This window comes from Lissotriton vulgaris, chromosome 9, assembly GCF_964263255.1.
Source record: "Lissotriton vulgaris chromosome 9, aLisVul1.2, whole genome shotgun sequence".
Classification (NCBI taxonomy): Eukaryota; Metazoa; Chordata; class Amphibia; order Caudata; family Salamandridae; genus Lissotriton; species Lissotriton vulgaris.
The window spans coordinates 865,144,743-865,159,891 of record NC_141697.1 but is presented as its reverse complement, the minus strand read 5'-3'; the positions used below and the strand labels follow the sequence as shown (position 1 = coordinate 865,159,891).

Sequence of the window (15,149 nt, the reverse complement as noted above, 5' to 3'; positions counted from 1 at the left end):
GGATGCTGGGAAAGCGAGTCCTCCGCTCGGCAGCCGCAAGTGTACGAAAAGCGACAGCGGGAGGACTCGCAAGACAGGGCAGCATGGTCGGGACCAGGAAAGAACAGCAGGTATGGCCAGTGATTGTACCAAGAGCAATGAGCAAAGCCCGCTTCCACCGGGGCTACAGGGTCTTTAAAGCGCCTCCGGGCGCTGTGATGACGAGGTCAGGGTGCGCCGCCGCAAAGGATGCTGGGAAAGCGAGTCCTCCGCTCGGCAGCCACAAGTGTAGGAAAAGCGGCAGCAGGAGGACTCGCAAGACAGGGCAGCACGGTCGGGACCAGGAAAGAACAGCAGGTATGGCCAGTGATTGTCCCAAGAGCAATGAGCAAAGCCCGCTTCCACCTGGGCTACAGGGTCTTTAAAGAACCTCCGGGCGCTGTGATGACGAGGTCAGGGTGCGCCACCGCAAAGGATGCTGGGAAAGCGAGTCCTCCGCTCGGCAGCCGCAAGTGTAGGAAAAGCGGCAGCGGGAGGACTCGCAAGACAGGGCAGCACGGTCGGGACCAGGAAAAAACAGCAGGTATGGCCAGTGATTGTCCCAAGAGCAATGAGCAAATCTGCCTATAAATAAATAAATTTAAATGTGGTAAAACAGCTCTTTAAATCTCCTATTTCAGATTTACACCATGAGCAGTTTATTAAAACATTTGTGCTAAATTTACAGTTCATTTACCAAATTGTCAAATCTCGGAGTCTGTAAAACATTTGTTTTAGCTGTAGGGCAAAACACACATAACTGTGGTCTGATTGACATGCTTCATCTACTTTGGAGGTCACTGTATATCCAAAGTCCACATTTAAAACACTGGGGGAGCCTTTAAAAAGTATACATTTCCTATATGCATCCTGCCCAAAATGTTGCCAGATGGAATCTACCCACCTCTGTTACAAATTCAAAGGCAAAGACAATAGAACATTCGTATTCCCTTACACTTATTGTGGTACAAGTCAGATTTTTCCACTTTTGCCAGCATTCTAAAAACCTCCCACTGGGCTATATTCCTTCCAAACAACCTTTCAATTGGGGACTTCATCCCATATATAATGACCTCACCTCTGAGTAATATACATTGTTATCCACATATCAGGTGATGTTTAACTTTTTTGAATATTGTGAGGCGTTTTAGTTTTTAAAGCATGATTTGCATGTTATACCCATCATAAGAGCAGGACTTTTGAAATGGCCCCCATTTTTGCTTCCGCTCTACTCTTTCTTTATCCTGGAGGGGAGACAATTTAATCCAGATGCAGGCATGACGGCATACAGCGGGCGTGGCGATCGCACATCATAGGCAGCCCTTCTGTGCCCGTGCACACACCAACTGCATACAGTGCCAGACATGCTGCCAGTCCCCACAGTGAACCCTCAAGACATCGAAATGGCAGATTGAGCTACACCAGAGAGTAACTACTGTATCTCAGTAAGCAGGTAAATAATTACACACTGACCCCAGGGCACATAATGAAGAGATAACTTTATCCGACTCCACCACAATGCCTGGCTCTCTGAAATGTGGTCTACTGGGAGGTCTCTTATCAAGCACTCAACTAAGATCAATTTGTTGTTAGTGAGAGATAAATGTGATATACTATTTATTACAGAAACCTTGACCACTCGAGACTCCGCCATTGACCTAGGTCTTACATGCTCCCCTGGATATAATAGCCTCCCTTAATAAGCTGCGTAAAACTAAGAGGTGGAGGATTGGAAATTATTTTGAAGGATAGCTGGAGCTTTGTATCTTTGGCTCTCAATGAACATACTGGGCACGATTTGACGGGCCTCTCTTTGAAGGCTGAAAAAGTTTATTAGAGTCAGGAATCTTATGCTATAGCCCCCACCCCCCAGTTTCCCAGCCTCACTCCTACAGCCTCTGATAGAGGCTAGTTCTAACATGGTCATGGCCCATTTCAACTTTTTTATTCTAGGAGAATTTAATTTGTGGGCTGAAGAGGTTTCCACTTTCCCCCAATATAAAGAATGTTGTTGCTCCTTTGATATCTTGGGGCTACTCCAGTTGGTATCTGGCCCCACTCATTAAAGTGGCCATACCATAGATCTCATCTTTGCCCGAGAGCGGTTGGTCACTATCAAAGACACTTCCCTCCATGCTGGACGGATCATGCGCTATTAACTTTCTAACTTCATGTTAGGGTACTTAATTCCACCAAAACAGCAACTGCCTTTTAACATATTGGTAGGGTATGGCATTAACTTGGAGTGCACTTTCGCAAAGGGTTGTCTGACATGTCTACTATCTTTGACCTAGATACATTTGGTAGTAGAAAATTATAAAATCATGGAAGGAAATTTCTTGAACTCCTCAATACTGTAATCCTGGGGCAAATTGTGAAAAAGCACAGCTGTCCCTCTGCTCCTTGGTATAACCGCTCACTGAAATTGGACTGCAGGAAATTAAAGGAAATGGTGAAGCTCCTATAAGGATGAGGACATCCTGAGGATGACTTTTTTTTGTTATGTGTTGAACATGCACCGATTACTTGTGCTTTTATGTTTTTTATTTCAAAAGTCGAATAAAGCTGTTTGATTGATTGAATATGAGAAAGAGATTAATGAAGCAAAAGCTGACCATTATGCCACCACCACTCTTGCTGCACCCAAAAATACCAATAAATGTTTTTGACATCATGCCTGAAGTCTCCAACCCTGAATGCATGAAAAGGGACTTCACACTGTCTCAAAAACGATGTCATAACCTTGCCCAGTTCTTTGAGAAAAGGTTTGGTAGGATTCTGGACAACATCAGGAACTCCTCTAAGTTGAGAGGCTAACTGTCAGCTGCTGCAGTCTCTGATGGCTGCCTAGTCATTGAATCTCTTTCCCACCCTGCCTGTATCCTACCCACGTCAGTTTATCTCTTGTAAAACTCAAGGTGTAAGCTTGATAACTTTGAAACTACTTTAGATGACTGTTTCCATCCCTTAGCCAAATCTACATGCCCTGGATCTCCACTTAAGCCTTTGATGCACATGGTCTATAAAGACATGGCAGAGGAGTCTTTTCCACTGCTGTACCAGATTTGCAATCCATTACTGGACTCCGGCACAGTACCACAGACCTGGAAAAAAGCCACTGTCACCCCCATTTTTAAAAAAACCCTCTTCGGACCCATCGGCCCTTGGTAACTACAATCCGATTTCATTATTACCCTTTCTGGTAAAACTATTGGAGTGTTATGTCAGTAAAAAATTATCCCATTATCTAGAGGGCCTCGAACCAAGATGCTGTACTCACTGCCATGGAAGAGCTCCAGCTGCTAGTCGATAGTGGTTAACTAGCGATCATGATCCTACTTAATTATCGACCACTTTTGATATGGTAAACCATAAAATTCTCATGGATAGCCTTGCCTCGGTCAGAGTAGGTGGAACTGCACTGAAAATGTATCCAATCCTATCTATTGGAGCACTGCCAGGCCAATGATCTTCCCCTCTTCCGCTTTGCTTTTAGAGAAGTTAAACTTTGAATCCTCCTTGGGTCGGCTTTTATTCCAAACTTGTTTAATATATAGAGGATGCCGCTAGTGACCCTTATCAAAAGCCTTTACCTCAGACTAGTCAATTATGCGGACGATGCTGAGCTTATTTTGTCACTGGATAGTGACTCTCAGATAGCGGACAATGTCTTTCATAATTGTATGAATGACATTGACACCTGGTTGAATTCCAACTTCCTTAAATTCAATGGAGACACATTTGAATTCTTGTTTTGCTATTCTAACCAAATTTCTCAGACTCTCCCCACCAACTTTTGTCCATTGTCACCTAAGGATGATTTACTACCTATGGACTCAGTCCATAATTTGGGGGTTACATTTAACAATAAACTGTCCCATGAGGGTCACATCACCAGAGTAGTGGAGATATGTTTCTCGCTTCTTCGGGGTTGGTGGAAACTCCCATGCTGCCGATAATAGCTAAAACTTGATTTTGCACAGTGTGATTCAAGTAGGCTGGACTATTGCATTGCTCTTCTTTTAGGAGCTCCAGAATTCCTGATAAACTGACTATATAGAGTTCAAGCTGCAGTAGCTAAACTGGATCTGGATAGGCCTAGAAGATCATTTGCATTGGATGCACTGAAGGAGCTTCACTGGTTACTAGTTAAACAGAGAATTGCCTTCAAATCCCTATGTATTGTTTTAAAACACTGCAGGGTCTAGACCCAATCGTCCAACAAAATATTTTTCAAAGATATTCTCCAGGAAGATACCTTCGCTCCTCATCTGCCAATCTTATCTGCATTTCCAAATTCAGGAAGATCAGACAGGGTGGGATGGCAGGCCTTCATAGTGAGACCTGCCTAGCTTTGGAATCACCGTCCTGCTTCCCTCAGATCCTTATCTGACCTTCTGCATTTTAGAAAAGCTGTGAAAACTTGGTTCTTCCCTTATTAATTCTGGTATTCTTCTTCATTTTCCTTCCAGCATTTATCCATCCTGGTTTAGGCTGTTACTGCCAGGATCACATTTTGGTGATAGTTTGCTCTAGTAATACTTTAAATGAAGAAGTGAACAAAGTCATGGGTGAGATGCTCATGTAGTACTGATTTCCTTCTCACTTAGAATAGGAATACGTTTTCTTTCTTGAAGGACTGTAGAAAAAGTAGATTAGTTTGCAAGCAACAGCACAAGATCTTACATTTGTGCAGCCCTTAAACAGTGCTCAGGACAAAAGGCACATTTACAGGAAAGAAAGCTTGGGATGGTGGTGTATGTACCAACAACATGCAGCATCAGAGTGGTTAATGAGAATCCCAGAATCGTAGTTTTGAGATACATATATCACATTTGCTGTAATACATAGGTTGTCGGACAAGAGAGACATATTTCTTAAATAAGATGATTCCACATACAATATATATTTTTGATGACTCGTAGTACTTGCTAGCTGTACAGTCTGTTTAAATCATGTGGTTTCTAATGTCTCTCAAAACTGGACGAGCTAATGCCCCATAATTTTAAGTCATATGTAGCTCTGTTTACTTCTTTGAAGTGCTGTATGGCGTGCAGGAACCAGTGATCATCCGCAAAGTATTTATGATAGCTTAAACATTCCTGACCATACTAGTGTAGAAATCTAACTTTTCTGTGATGCTACACAGTATATTTTCCCTTTTGTTGGGCCCTATGTTTTTGATGGCTTTAGAACCCTGTGCAAAATACATCTGCGAATCAGTAGGAAAGTGCCTGTGCATCCCTATTAAAAATGGTTGAGTTGGCATATTCCTTATGTGGGCATTTTTAACTTACCTATATATCCCCAGTATATGGTACAAAATGTATACCCAGGGTGTGTACGTTAAATGTCATTAGTGGGCTGCATTTCCTATAATGAAATCCACTAGAGTGATAGTGTAAAATGTAGCTAAGGCCTACCAGTGTATTTTGACTGTGGCAGATTAAGTACTGCAGTTTGATGTGTCAAAAGAAACCCTTTTGCCAAGTTAAAACGTCCTTTTTAAATATTATTAAGGAACCCCTATGTGCATCTTGTGGTCAACAAGGCAGGGTGCATGTCATTTAAAAGTAAGACAAATAAATGCATTTAATGTTAGCATGTCCTTACAGTGACTAGTAGCCAAACACTCTTTTTCACAGGGGTGGGCCTAGCTGTCCTATTTAGAAAACCACAGTACAGATTAAAACATCCTAATACTGTATCTGACTTATGGGACAAGCAGAAATACTAAAACAACTGATTTCAAAAAGCAATGAAATCCAATTTTATTTTTAGTAAATGTTAAGTAAATTAGTAACTTTTAGAAAGTGGCCTTCTCAATGCCTGGATGTCCTGGAGGCTACATTTGAATTTGCTCTTCCAATTCTGCTAGCCAGTAATTAGAATTTGAATAAGTGTGAAAAGGTACAAAGACCCTCCCTACGAGCCAACAATAGGATTACCTCAATGAGCGTAGAAGACTCACTTGAACCTGACAGAATTTGCAGCGAGGGATTGTGAACATCATTTTTGACATTACAGTATTGAATCTTGGCTGAATGTCAAACCCTGATTCACAGGTTGGCTGGGTTCACATAGGAAAACTTTGGGGCACACTAGAATGGAATAGAAACATGATGCCAAAACAGTTCGTATGTATCCACTGAATGGCTGCTGAAAATCCTACCTCTGTTAGACTAGACTTTTGTCTCTCAGTGTTACATATGGCACTGGGGAACTATTGAACAGAAGGGAAACAAAGTACCAAAACAATACCTGGATATTTACAGTCTGATTGTTGACAAACCCTACTTTGTTCTACCAAACATGTGTCTCTTGGTTTATTATGGAACAGTGACTGCCCCAAACTGGAGTTTAGCATTAGATGTGGAAGGACACTATAGTATACTCCCACACACACCTTGCCTTCAGAGCCCAAGTTTAGTTTGGCTGAAGAATTTCACCATTCTGAAAATGCCCAGAATAGGTTGGGTTGGCCATAGAACGTTTACCCCATTGGTTAATGTGTGTCCAGGAGTCATTACCACACACTAGCTCATGCCTGGCATACATGTAGCATCTCCTGGCACCCACTTCAGAAGAACCCTGGACCTGACTTGAAAACTGAACCTGCTGTCTGCAATCTGGGAAAAGACATGAAGGACTTAACCTGCTCTGTCATGTACCAAGGACAAATAAGTGGATCACAAGGTTTAGAAGACTGACCTCCTGCTCAAGATATAGGACTAAAACAGGGTTAAGGATCATTACTGCAACTGCCCAGTTGATGAGGGCAACTGGACTAGGTCTGGACCCTACTGCTGGCCTCTGTCTGACACCTTGTGAATCTCCAAGTGCCTCCCCTTGAGTTCGTGTGACTTCAGAAGTTTTCTTTTGTGGTGGATTGGAACTTGAAGGACTAAAGTCAGATGGAAAAATCTTTAACTAGAACAAACTTGCTTCATGTATCTGATGTACTTCTTCGCAGTCAGTATCTAATTGGGTAAAATCTTTGAGCAGGACAAACCTGCTTCATATATCTGATATGCTTAATTGAAGCAAGTGTCAAATTGCTCTTAAGTTCCAGGCTACTGTAATCATAGACTCTTATTGGCGGTTTCTGCTGCTTGGCACTATTTCTACTTAAAACTTCAAAAAACATATCTACGGTCCCCCTTACTAGATTTTGGTGCAATTTTACTCCTTACATTTGACTCTACTTTTCTATTTTGGTTTGGGATTTTTATTTTTGGGGATTTCTAACTTATAACTCTTTTTTTGTACTGCATAAATACTTTACACATTACCCTGAGCTAAGCCTGTCTGGTCTGTGGCATAGCTACCAGGGGGTTGACACCAGGTTAATTTAATGACTTTGATTATTCACCCAGACGAGGGTAGTGAATATTGCTTGAGGTGGATAGTAATCTACCCCAAATATTAATTCAATTTATTACACCCAGTAAACGAACTCACAATGTCACTCCTTTCTCTGCCTTTCATAAATAGCATTCTGACTATATTTGACAAACTAGTACTATATTCTTGTCCTATTTTGACCAGTATGGTTGAATTGTCCTTAACACTGACATACCAGAGTCCACTCCTTGATTCATTGTTCCTGTGTGAAAGTAATATATGTAAATGCTTGGGGAAAATCACAAACTGAAATTAGGGGACATGCAATATACTTGCTTGAACTGCAAATCTTGAATTTAGTAACACACATATAGATTAAAGGTTTTTATGAAATTGAAAATAAGTTTTTTATGGTAACAATGTAGTTTTCAAAATGAAAATTGTGTACTTCAATGTGAAATGTCATTATTTTAAAAGACCTGCTAACATTGCAGACAACATTAATACATGTCCATAAGATACTGAAAGATGGTAATTGATGCATAATTCATTAGAGACACATACTGCTCATTTTGGTTCCTTGGCTCAAGAGTGCACTTACTGCTACAGTAGTTTAGCTGCTACTTCATGACATATGTAGCGGGAATTTCATATACATTAAGCTTTTTTAATGTAATCTATATTGCTGTAATTCGTTTGCCATCTGACCCTGCAATCTCTATATAATTTGGAGTAGAATTGTTGTGAATAGCTGTACGTTTGTGCATGTCTGGTGTGTAATACTTCCGATTGTGAGATTTGTATAATTGTTGTCTTGTTATCCCTGCTTCTTCCATGTAGAGTCTAATCAGATCGTATTACCAAGTATCAACTTGAAAATGTTCGCGTGGGACATTTGGTTCAAAATAATGCCATACATAAAATATATTTCTAGAAAGTATTTACTTTACACCACTTTTAAAGTTCACTGTGATTGAGTATCCCATGATTTTCATCTGCATGCTTGCATCATGTTTCCCAGTCCCAGATTTACTAAACATTCACACAATGCACAACAAGTCAGAATGCTGAACTGCATTGTGTGAACAAGAGAGAGCAGAACTGTGCCATATTTACAAAGTTGTGCTCTCTTCTAGTGCTGTCGCACTCATGGCTGCCTATTGCCAGTGCAGGCACCCTCAAAGGATACCTTCCCTCACAAAAAGCATCCTTTATGGCTTATTTCACTTTGTAAGTGTGCTGCATAATGCAATTGTGCAGCAATTGTACTCATAACAACTCCTTAATCCAAACTCTTGTGTAAAGTGAATTGAAAATCTGGAGGTTTCTTTGATGGATAGGAATTCATGCGGCTTCACTATTTATTACAATACGTTTGACCACTAAAGCTAATTAATGCAGGAAGGCCTGATGTGGCTTATTTTTGCTTTGATTTTCTTTTTTACAGCTGTATGAGATGTATCCGAGGATAATGGACCACTTACCTGGACCTCACAAAAGAATGTTTGAGCTGTTTAAGTATTTGGAAGATTTCATTGTAGAAAGAGTAGAAAAGAACCAGAAAACCCTGGATCCCAACAATCTAAGAGATTTCATTGACTGCTTTCTCATTCAAAGAGAGAAGGTAATCTATATTTACCCATTACCAATATTAGATGAGTCACAATTGCATAATTAAAGTTTAAAGTAGTATTTATTTATAGAGCAAATGTCCATATTTATTCATCATTGCCCACTATTATATTTACGTTGAATATTAACCAAATACGTTTTTAAACTGGATTCTTTTGGTGAAAGCTTTGGAATTACCATTCAGAACTAAAAAAATAGAAAGATTTGCTCTATTAGACAATTCCATTGTTTTTTCAGATAGTTTTTGTACACAGAATCAGAGGGGATTTTGTGATTTTATCCCAGGTATTTTAACTGTGAACAGTTCTCCTATTACACTATGTACACCATAATCTGACCAGAATTGAAGAATACTTGTCTTTAGGTCATATCAATTCAAACACATATTTTGATTGAATTTGGACTCAAATTATTTAGTCATGATTTTAAATGAGTGTGCAAATCTCCTTGATTCGTTTTTTCAAAATGTGATGCACTGGCATGCACTGATTAGAGCATTATTTCTTTACATGAATAATCTGTTATGATAACTAATTCTAGATTTCCATGAAATCATGGAGAGCAAACACATAACATTTAGAAGTCTTTTATCCATATAATCATCCAGTGGTGCTGTATCAGATTGACCTTTACCCACTAAGAGAAGCTAGACTAAAACCACAAAAGTATTCAGTACTTTGTGTGTTCTTTTGGAAGCGCTCCTCTTTTCTTTCTGAAATAATAGAATTTCTTTCTGAATCATTACACAATTTAAAGCCATACATTACTTTTTGTATCATGAGAAATTGGTTGTTTCTATTCCTAATTTAAATTCCCTTTTGGAAGTTATTTAATGAGCTATTAGAAAAGTTGAATATTTCCAGGTAAAAAAGTGCATTATAAGAAGTTACAATATCTTTGTTTTGTCATGAGAAAAGGCAAGCACATTTTCCTAGTCGCTAGATATGTTTTGCAAGTCAATTTATCTGGGTTATTCTACTCAGGAATACATTTAAAGTAACCCACAAGGCTGCTCTTTTGAAAAAATTAAAGGCCTTTAGGTTTGAAAATGTGTTTATTTATTTAACTATTTCAAAATAGATTGAAATGATTTAGTACACATTAAAATAATAAATGCACACATACATTTTAGCTGACATATATCCTGATTAGTAACTTTCGGGTTATTTGTGATACCAAAACAAGAAACATACTTTTGATGTATTTATGTTTATCTTTTTGCTTAAAAAAATAAACATTAAAAAATGAGTTAAGCAACCAGATAGAAATATGTTTGCTGTGGCAAGCATGAGTGGCAGTTACTAAATAAATATGCATGAACACGGAGGCACTTCTTAAAACATCTATTAATAACAATTGAATTATATAAATAGAGCCCCAGGAGAGTTATGTCAGGAAACTTTATCAAAACAGATTCAAGGGTAGAAATATTGTCTGTGCAAGACAAACAAAATCTGCTAGGGAAACAAAAACGAAAAAGGAAAGTTATGTAAGTTGTGGGCAGTTGTTTTGCTATTGGATCAGGAACGAAAAAATAATGAAAAAGTCATAAGGGTTCGAAAAAGATAAGGGGCGTCACACTTGCCAAAAGAACCAGGGTTATATAGTCCACTACCTATGTCACAATATCCTCGCTGGGGAGGCCCTTAAAAAATATGGTTCCCTACACAACTATATGGATAGCAAGCAGGGTTTAATGCCTCCGTTCCTTGTCCAAGGACTGGTATCACATCTTCAGCCCATTGATCCACAATACCTTTGATAATGAAAATTCGGAATGAATAGTCGGAAGAAGTCCCTGGTAACACTGGGGCATATTACCAAGCAATAGCGATAATTATCGCTATTGTTTGGTTAGAGACAAAAATTTACCACTGAGCTGCGGCGATTTTTACCGCAAATAAACCTTGGTATTACCAAGGTTTATCGCAAAGGCGATAAAAATCGCCGCAATGCATGAAAATCGCTGAAAAGTCAGCGATATTCTTGCATTAGCGAGCTAATGCTCTTAGCCATGTTATCCACCTCCCATTGGATAACATGGCTAAGAACTGCTCAGAGCAGGTGTTAGCTATTGGAGATATTCGTGCTTAGCGCGAATATCTCCGAAAGTTGGTAATAGGAGATAGCGATGTTAGCGACTGTTTTCAGTCGCTAACATCTTGGCACGCCCACTTTGCATGTCATTAGTGATAAATATCACTGACATGCAAAGTGGGGCCCAAGATGGTCGCTATCTCCTACTAGCTGTCGCTAACTGGTGTTAGCGACAGCTAGGTAATAGGGAGATAATTTTATCTCCGCTTTCTTGGCTTTTAAAGCCAAAAAAGCGGAGATAAACCCCCTTGATAATATGCCCCACTGTTTATTAAAAGTTATGCTGTGAAGTCAGCCGCCTTGCTTCGGATCCATATCACCATATACAGATCATCTGACTAACACAACACATTAAATAAATACATACTTGTGTTTGATGAAAATGCAAAGCATGTCTTCTCTCCATTGACGGACATATTGTAACGTTTATTCTCCAAAGGGAGCAAAAATGCTCTGCGACGTCTGACCTCGTAGCACACAACATGATAGACACAAAACATGACAGAAAGAAAAAAAGAGATCTCAAAGTAAACAATATTCTACAAAATGTGGCCTTTTGATAGTGCAAGGGAAATAAAAAAAACATTAGAAGGTGGACAAGGGAATACTAAGCCATGCAAGGCTGGCCCACCAAGCAGAGTAGTATAACAAAATGAAAATGTGCAAAGGAAAAAAGGGGCACATGAGCACACAGAACCCGCTGTCCACATGGAGCAGCACAGGAACCTGTTTTGCTGCTGACTGCAGGATTCGAGGCCATTAATAAAGTCCCTCTGAAGTCACAGAATGCAGTAACACAAGCTTCTAAAGGATGACTTGTGAAGTCTTCTCTGTTCTGCTGACTGCATAGCGTCTGTCAAAGAGTTGAATTACTGCTTCCAATATGTTTTTAAACATAGTTGTACTTGTTCAAGCTCAACACTCACAGGTTTTAGGTCAAGCCTGCAAGGGGCAACAGGGCTGTGCTAAGACTGGCCACAAAGCACACCATGATAGAAAACATTGCAATATAAAACAAAGTTAAAAAAGACACAAAATGGTGTCTTACGAAACGTGCCCTTATTAGCAGGCACCATAAATATATAATTGGACAGTCCTGTAGCGGGCAAGAGAAAGGGCATTTTTGTGAGGCATAACTATAATGAAGGTGCACACAACATTAAGAACCCTCCCTGTGGAGGAGAAAATATTTTCTCATAATAGTCACAGATACAGCATACTTCAATCAATCAATCAATTAGTTATTTGTAGAGCACGCTAATCACCAGTGAGGGTCTTATAGCGCTGATCGGGGGTGGGGGTGAAGCTACTGCTTGAACAGCCAGGTCTTGAGAAGTCTCCTGAAGGTCAGCAGGTCCTGGGTCTGTCACAGCTGTGTGGGTAGGGTGTTCCATGTCTTGACAGCGAGGTAGGAGAATGATCTGCCGTCGGTGGAGGTCCTGTGGATGCATGGGACATGGTGAGGGCGAGGTCGGCGGAGCAAACCTGGTGGTTATTGGTGTAGAAGGTGAGACGCTTGTTGAGGTATGCTGGTCTGGCGTTGTGTAGTGCTTTGTGGCCATGGGTGAGGAGCTTGAAGGTGATCCTCTACTTGACTGGGAGCCAGTGCAGGTCTTTCAGGTGGGCAGTGATGGGAACGTGGCGAGGAATGTCACGGATGAGGCGTGAGGAGGCGTTTTGTATGTGTTGGAGCCTCTTCTGGAGTTTGATCGTGGACCCTGTGTAGAAGGCATTGCCGTAGTCCAGTTTTCTGCGGATGAGGGCCTGTGTGACTGTCTTTCTGGTTCCGGTGGGGATCCATCTGTAGATCTTGCGGAGTATGCGGAGGGTGTTGAATCAGGAGGAGGAGAAAGGGTTGACTTGCTGGGTCATTGAGAGCGATGAGTCCAGGATGAACCCCAGGTTGCGTGCATGGTTGGTGGGTGTGTGTGCGGCTCCCAGGGCGGTCCGTCACCAGGAGTTATTCCAGGCGTAGGGCGTGGGTCCGAGGATGAGGACCTCTGTCTTGCCTGAGTTGAGTTTCAGGCAGCTGGTCTGCATCCAGCTGGCAACGACCTTCATTCCTTTGTGGAGGTTGGTTTTGGCGGTGGTGTAGTTATTGGTAAGGGAGTGGATCAGTTGACTGTCGTTGGTGTAGGAGACAATGTTGAGGTTGTGCGAGCGGACAATGTTGGCGAGTGGTGCCATGTAGATATTGAGGAGGGTATGGCTGAGGGATAATCCTTGGGGCACGCTGCAGATGATCTTGGTGGCTTCGGAACGGAAAGGGGGGGAGGAGGTCCATCTGGGTTCTGTCGGTGAGGAAGGAGGTGATCCAGTCAGGGGCTATGTTGCGTACTCCTGCATTGCCTAGGCGTGTGCGTAAGGTGTGGTGGCAGACGGTGTCGAAGGTGGCCGAGAGGTCCTGAAGGAGGAGGGCTGCAGTTTCGCCGTTGTCCACAAGGGTCCTGATGTCGTCTGTGGCAGCGATGAGGGCAGTTTTGGTACTGTCATTATTGCAGAATCCGGATTGGGACGGGTCAGGATGTTGTTCCCCTTAGAGGAAGTGGGTCAGTTGCTTGTTGATTATCTTTTCGATGACTTTCGCCGGGAACGGAAAAAGGGAGATGGGCCGGAAGTTCTTGAGGTCCTTTGAGTCTGGGTTTCTTGAGTTGGGCGTTGATCTCAGCGTGTTTCCAGCTTTCCAGGAAGGTGGCAGCCTTGAAGGAGCTATTGATGATCTTCTGAAATTGGGGAGCGATGATGCGGTTTGCTTTGTTGTAGTGTGGTGAGGGTAGGGGTCGGATGGTGAGGCGGAGTGGATGGTGTTCATGGTCTTGATGGTGTCATCGTCATTAACGTAGGCCCAGGAGAGCAGGTGGTTGGCAGCTGTGAGGAGGGTCTGGGTGTTGAAGCAGTCGTGGATGTCTGCGATCTTGCGATGGAAGAAGGTGGCTAGGGAGTCGCTTAGGTCTTGCAACGGCGGGATGTCATTGGAGCTGGAGCTGGGGTTGGAGAGCTCCTTCACGATGTTGAAGAGCTCTTTGCTGTTGTGTGCCTTGTTGTCGATGCGTTCCTTTAAGGGGGTCCTTTTGGTGGCTCGGATGAGTTGGTGGTGCTTGTGGCTGGAGTTCTTTAGGGCTGCGTGGTTGTCCTCCTGTTTGAGGGTTTTTTGTTCGGGGCGAGCGTGTTGGCACAGTCATTTATCCATTGCCTGAGGTTGCTAGTGGCTGTGCTGGTTCGGTGGTGTTTGTAGGTGGGTCTTCGGCGAGGGCGGTGATGAGTTGGTCTTCCGTGACCTTTTTCCAGTTGCGGTAGGGGATCCGTAGCAGGTGGTGGTGCACGGAGGGTTTCTTGAAGGGGAAGTGGACGCAGTGGTGGTCGATCTAGTGGAGTTCGGTGGTGTGGCTAAAGGTGACGTGGTTACTGGCTGACAGGATGTGGTCGAGCATGTGTCTGACGGTGTGGGTAGGAGTCATGACGAGCTGTTTGAGTAAAAGGTTGGAGAGGTTATTGAGAAGAGCGACCGAGTTGCTGTTGTCGGTGTTCTTGAGGTGGAAATTCAGGTATCTGAGGAGGATGTAGTCTGTGGACGCGAGAGCGTGTGTGCTGATGTTGTAGGAGATGTTGTCGATGAACTGTGGCCGGGGTCTGGGGGGTCTATAAATGAGTGTTCCTCTGAGGGTGGTGTTGGGGTCAGTGTGGATGTGGAAGTGCAGGTGCTCGGCGGTGCTGGAGGTGTCCAACGTGCAGGTCGAGATTCTGAGGGTATTCCTGTAGACAATGGCGATTCCTCCTCCTGGTCTGTTGGTGCGGTCCCTTCTGGTGTTCTTGTATCCATCTGGGATGGCTATGGCAATAGAAAAAGAGGGTGGGGGGGTCAACAGGGGGAAGTTTAATGACCACGGTAGCTCAAACCCCTTCTATCAACTGAATGAACAAACAAGAGGTACCTGGTCAAATTGCTTATCTATGAGTTGTGTCGTGCCAAGGAGACCACTACACCAAACTGTCCTCCCAATGATAATCCTGGGTTAGAAAAAGTCCCATCAGCCCACCCTTATTGGTGGAGTGTCGTC

At 42.3% G+C, this 15,149-nt stretch overlaps 1 protein-coding gene and 1 long non-coding RNA gene across 2 annotated transcripts in view; one reads left to right on the top strand and one right to left on the bottom strand.

Moving 5' to 3' along the window:
• LOC147692382 (cytochrome P450 2G1-like) overlaps positions 1 to 15,149 on the top strand; it is a 691,661-nt gene that overhangs the window by 211,802 nt on the left and 464,710 nt on the right. The window contains exon 5 of the mRNA XM_086938608.1: positions 8,810 to 8,986. Coding sequence (XP_086794734.1) covers positions 8,810 to 8,986 — 177 coding nt within the window. The remainder of the gene's footprint in view (positions 1 to 8,809; positions 8,987 to 15,149) is intronic.
• Positions 1 to 15,149, bottom strand: part of LOC147692383 (uncharacterized) — a 228,443-nt gene that overhangs the window by 179,644 nt on the left and 33,650 nt on the right. The gene's annotated exons all lie outside the window — the stretch shown is intronic.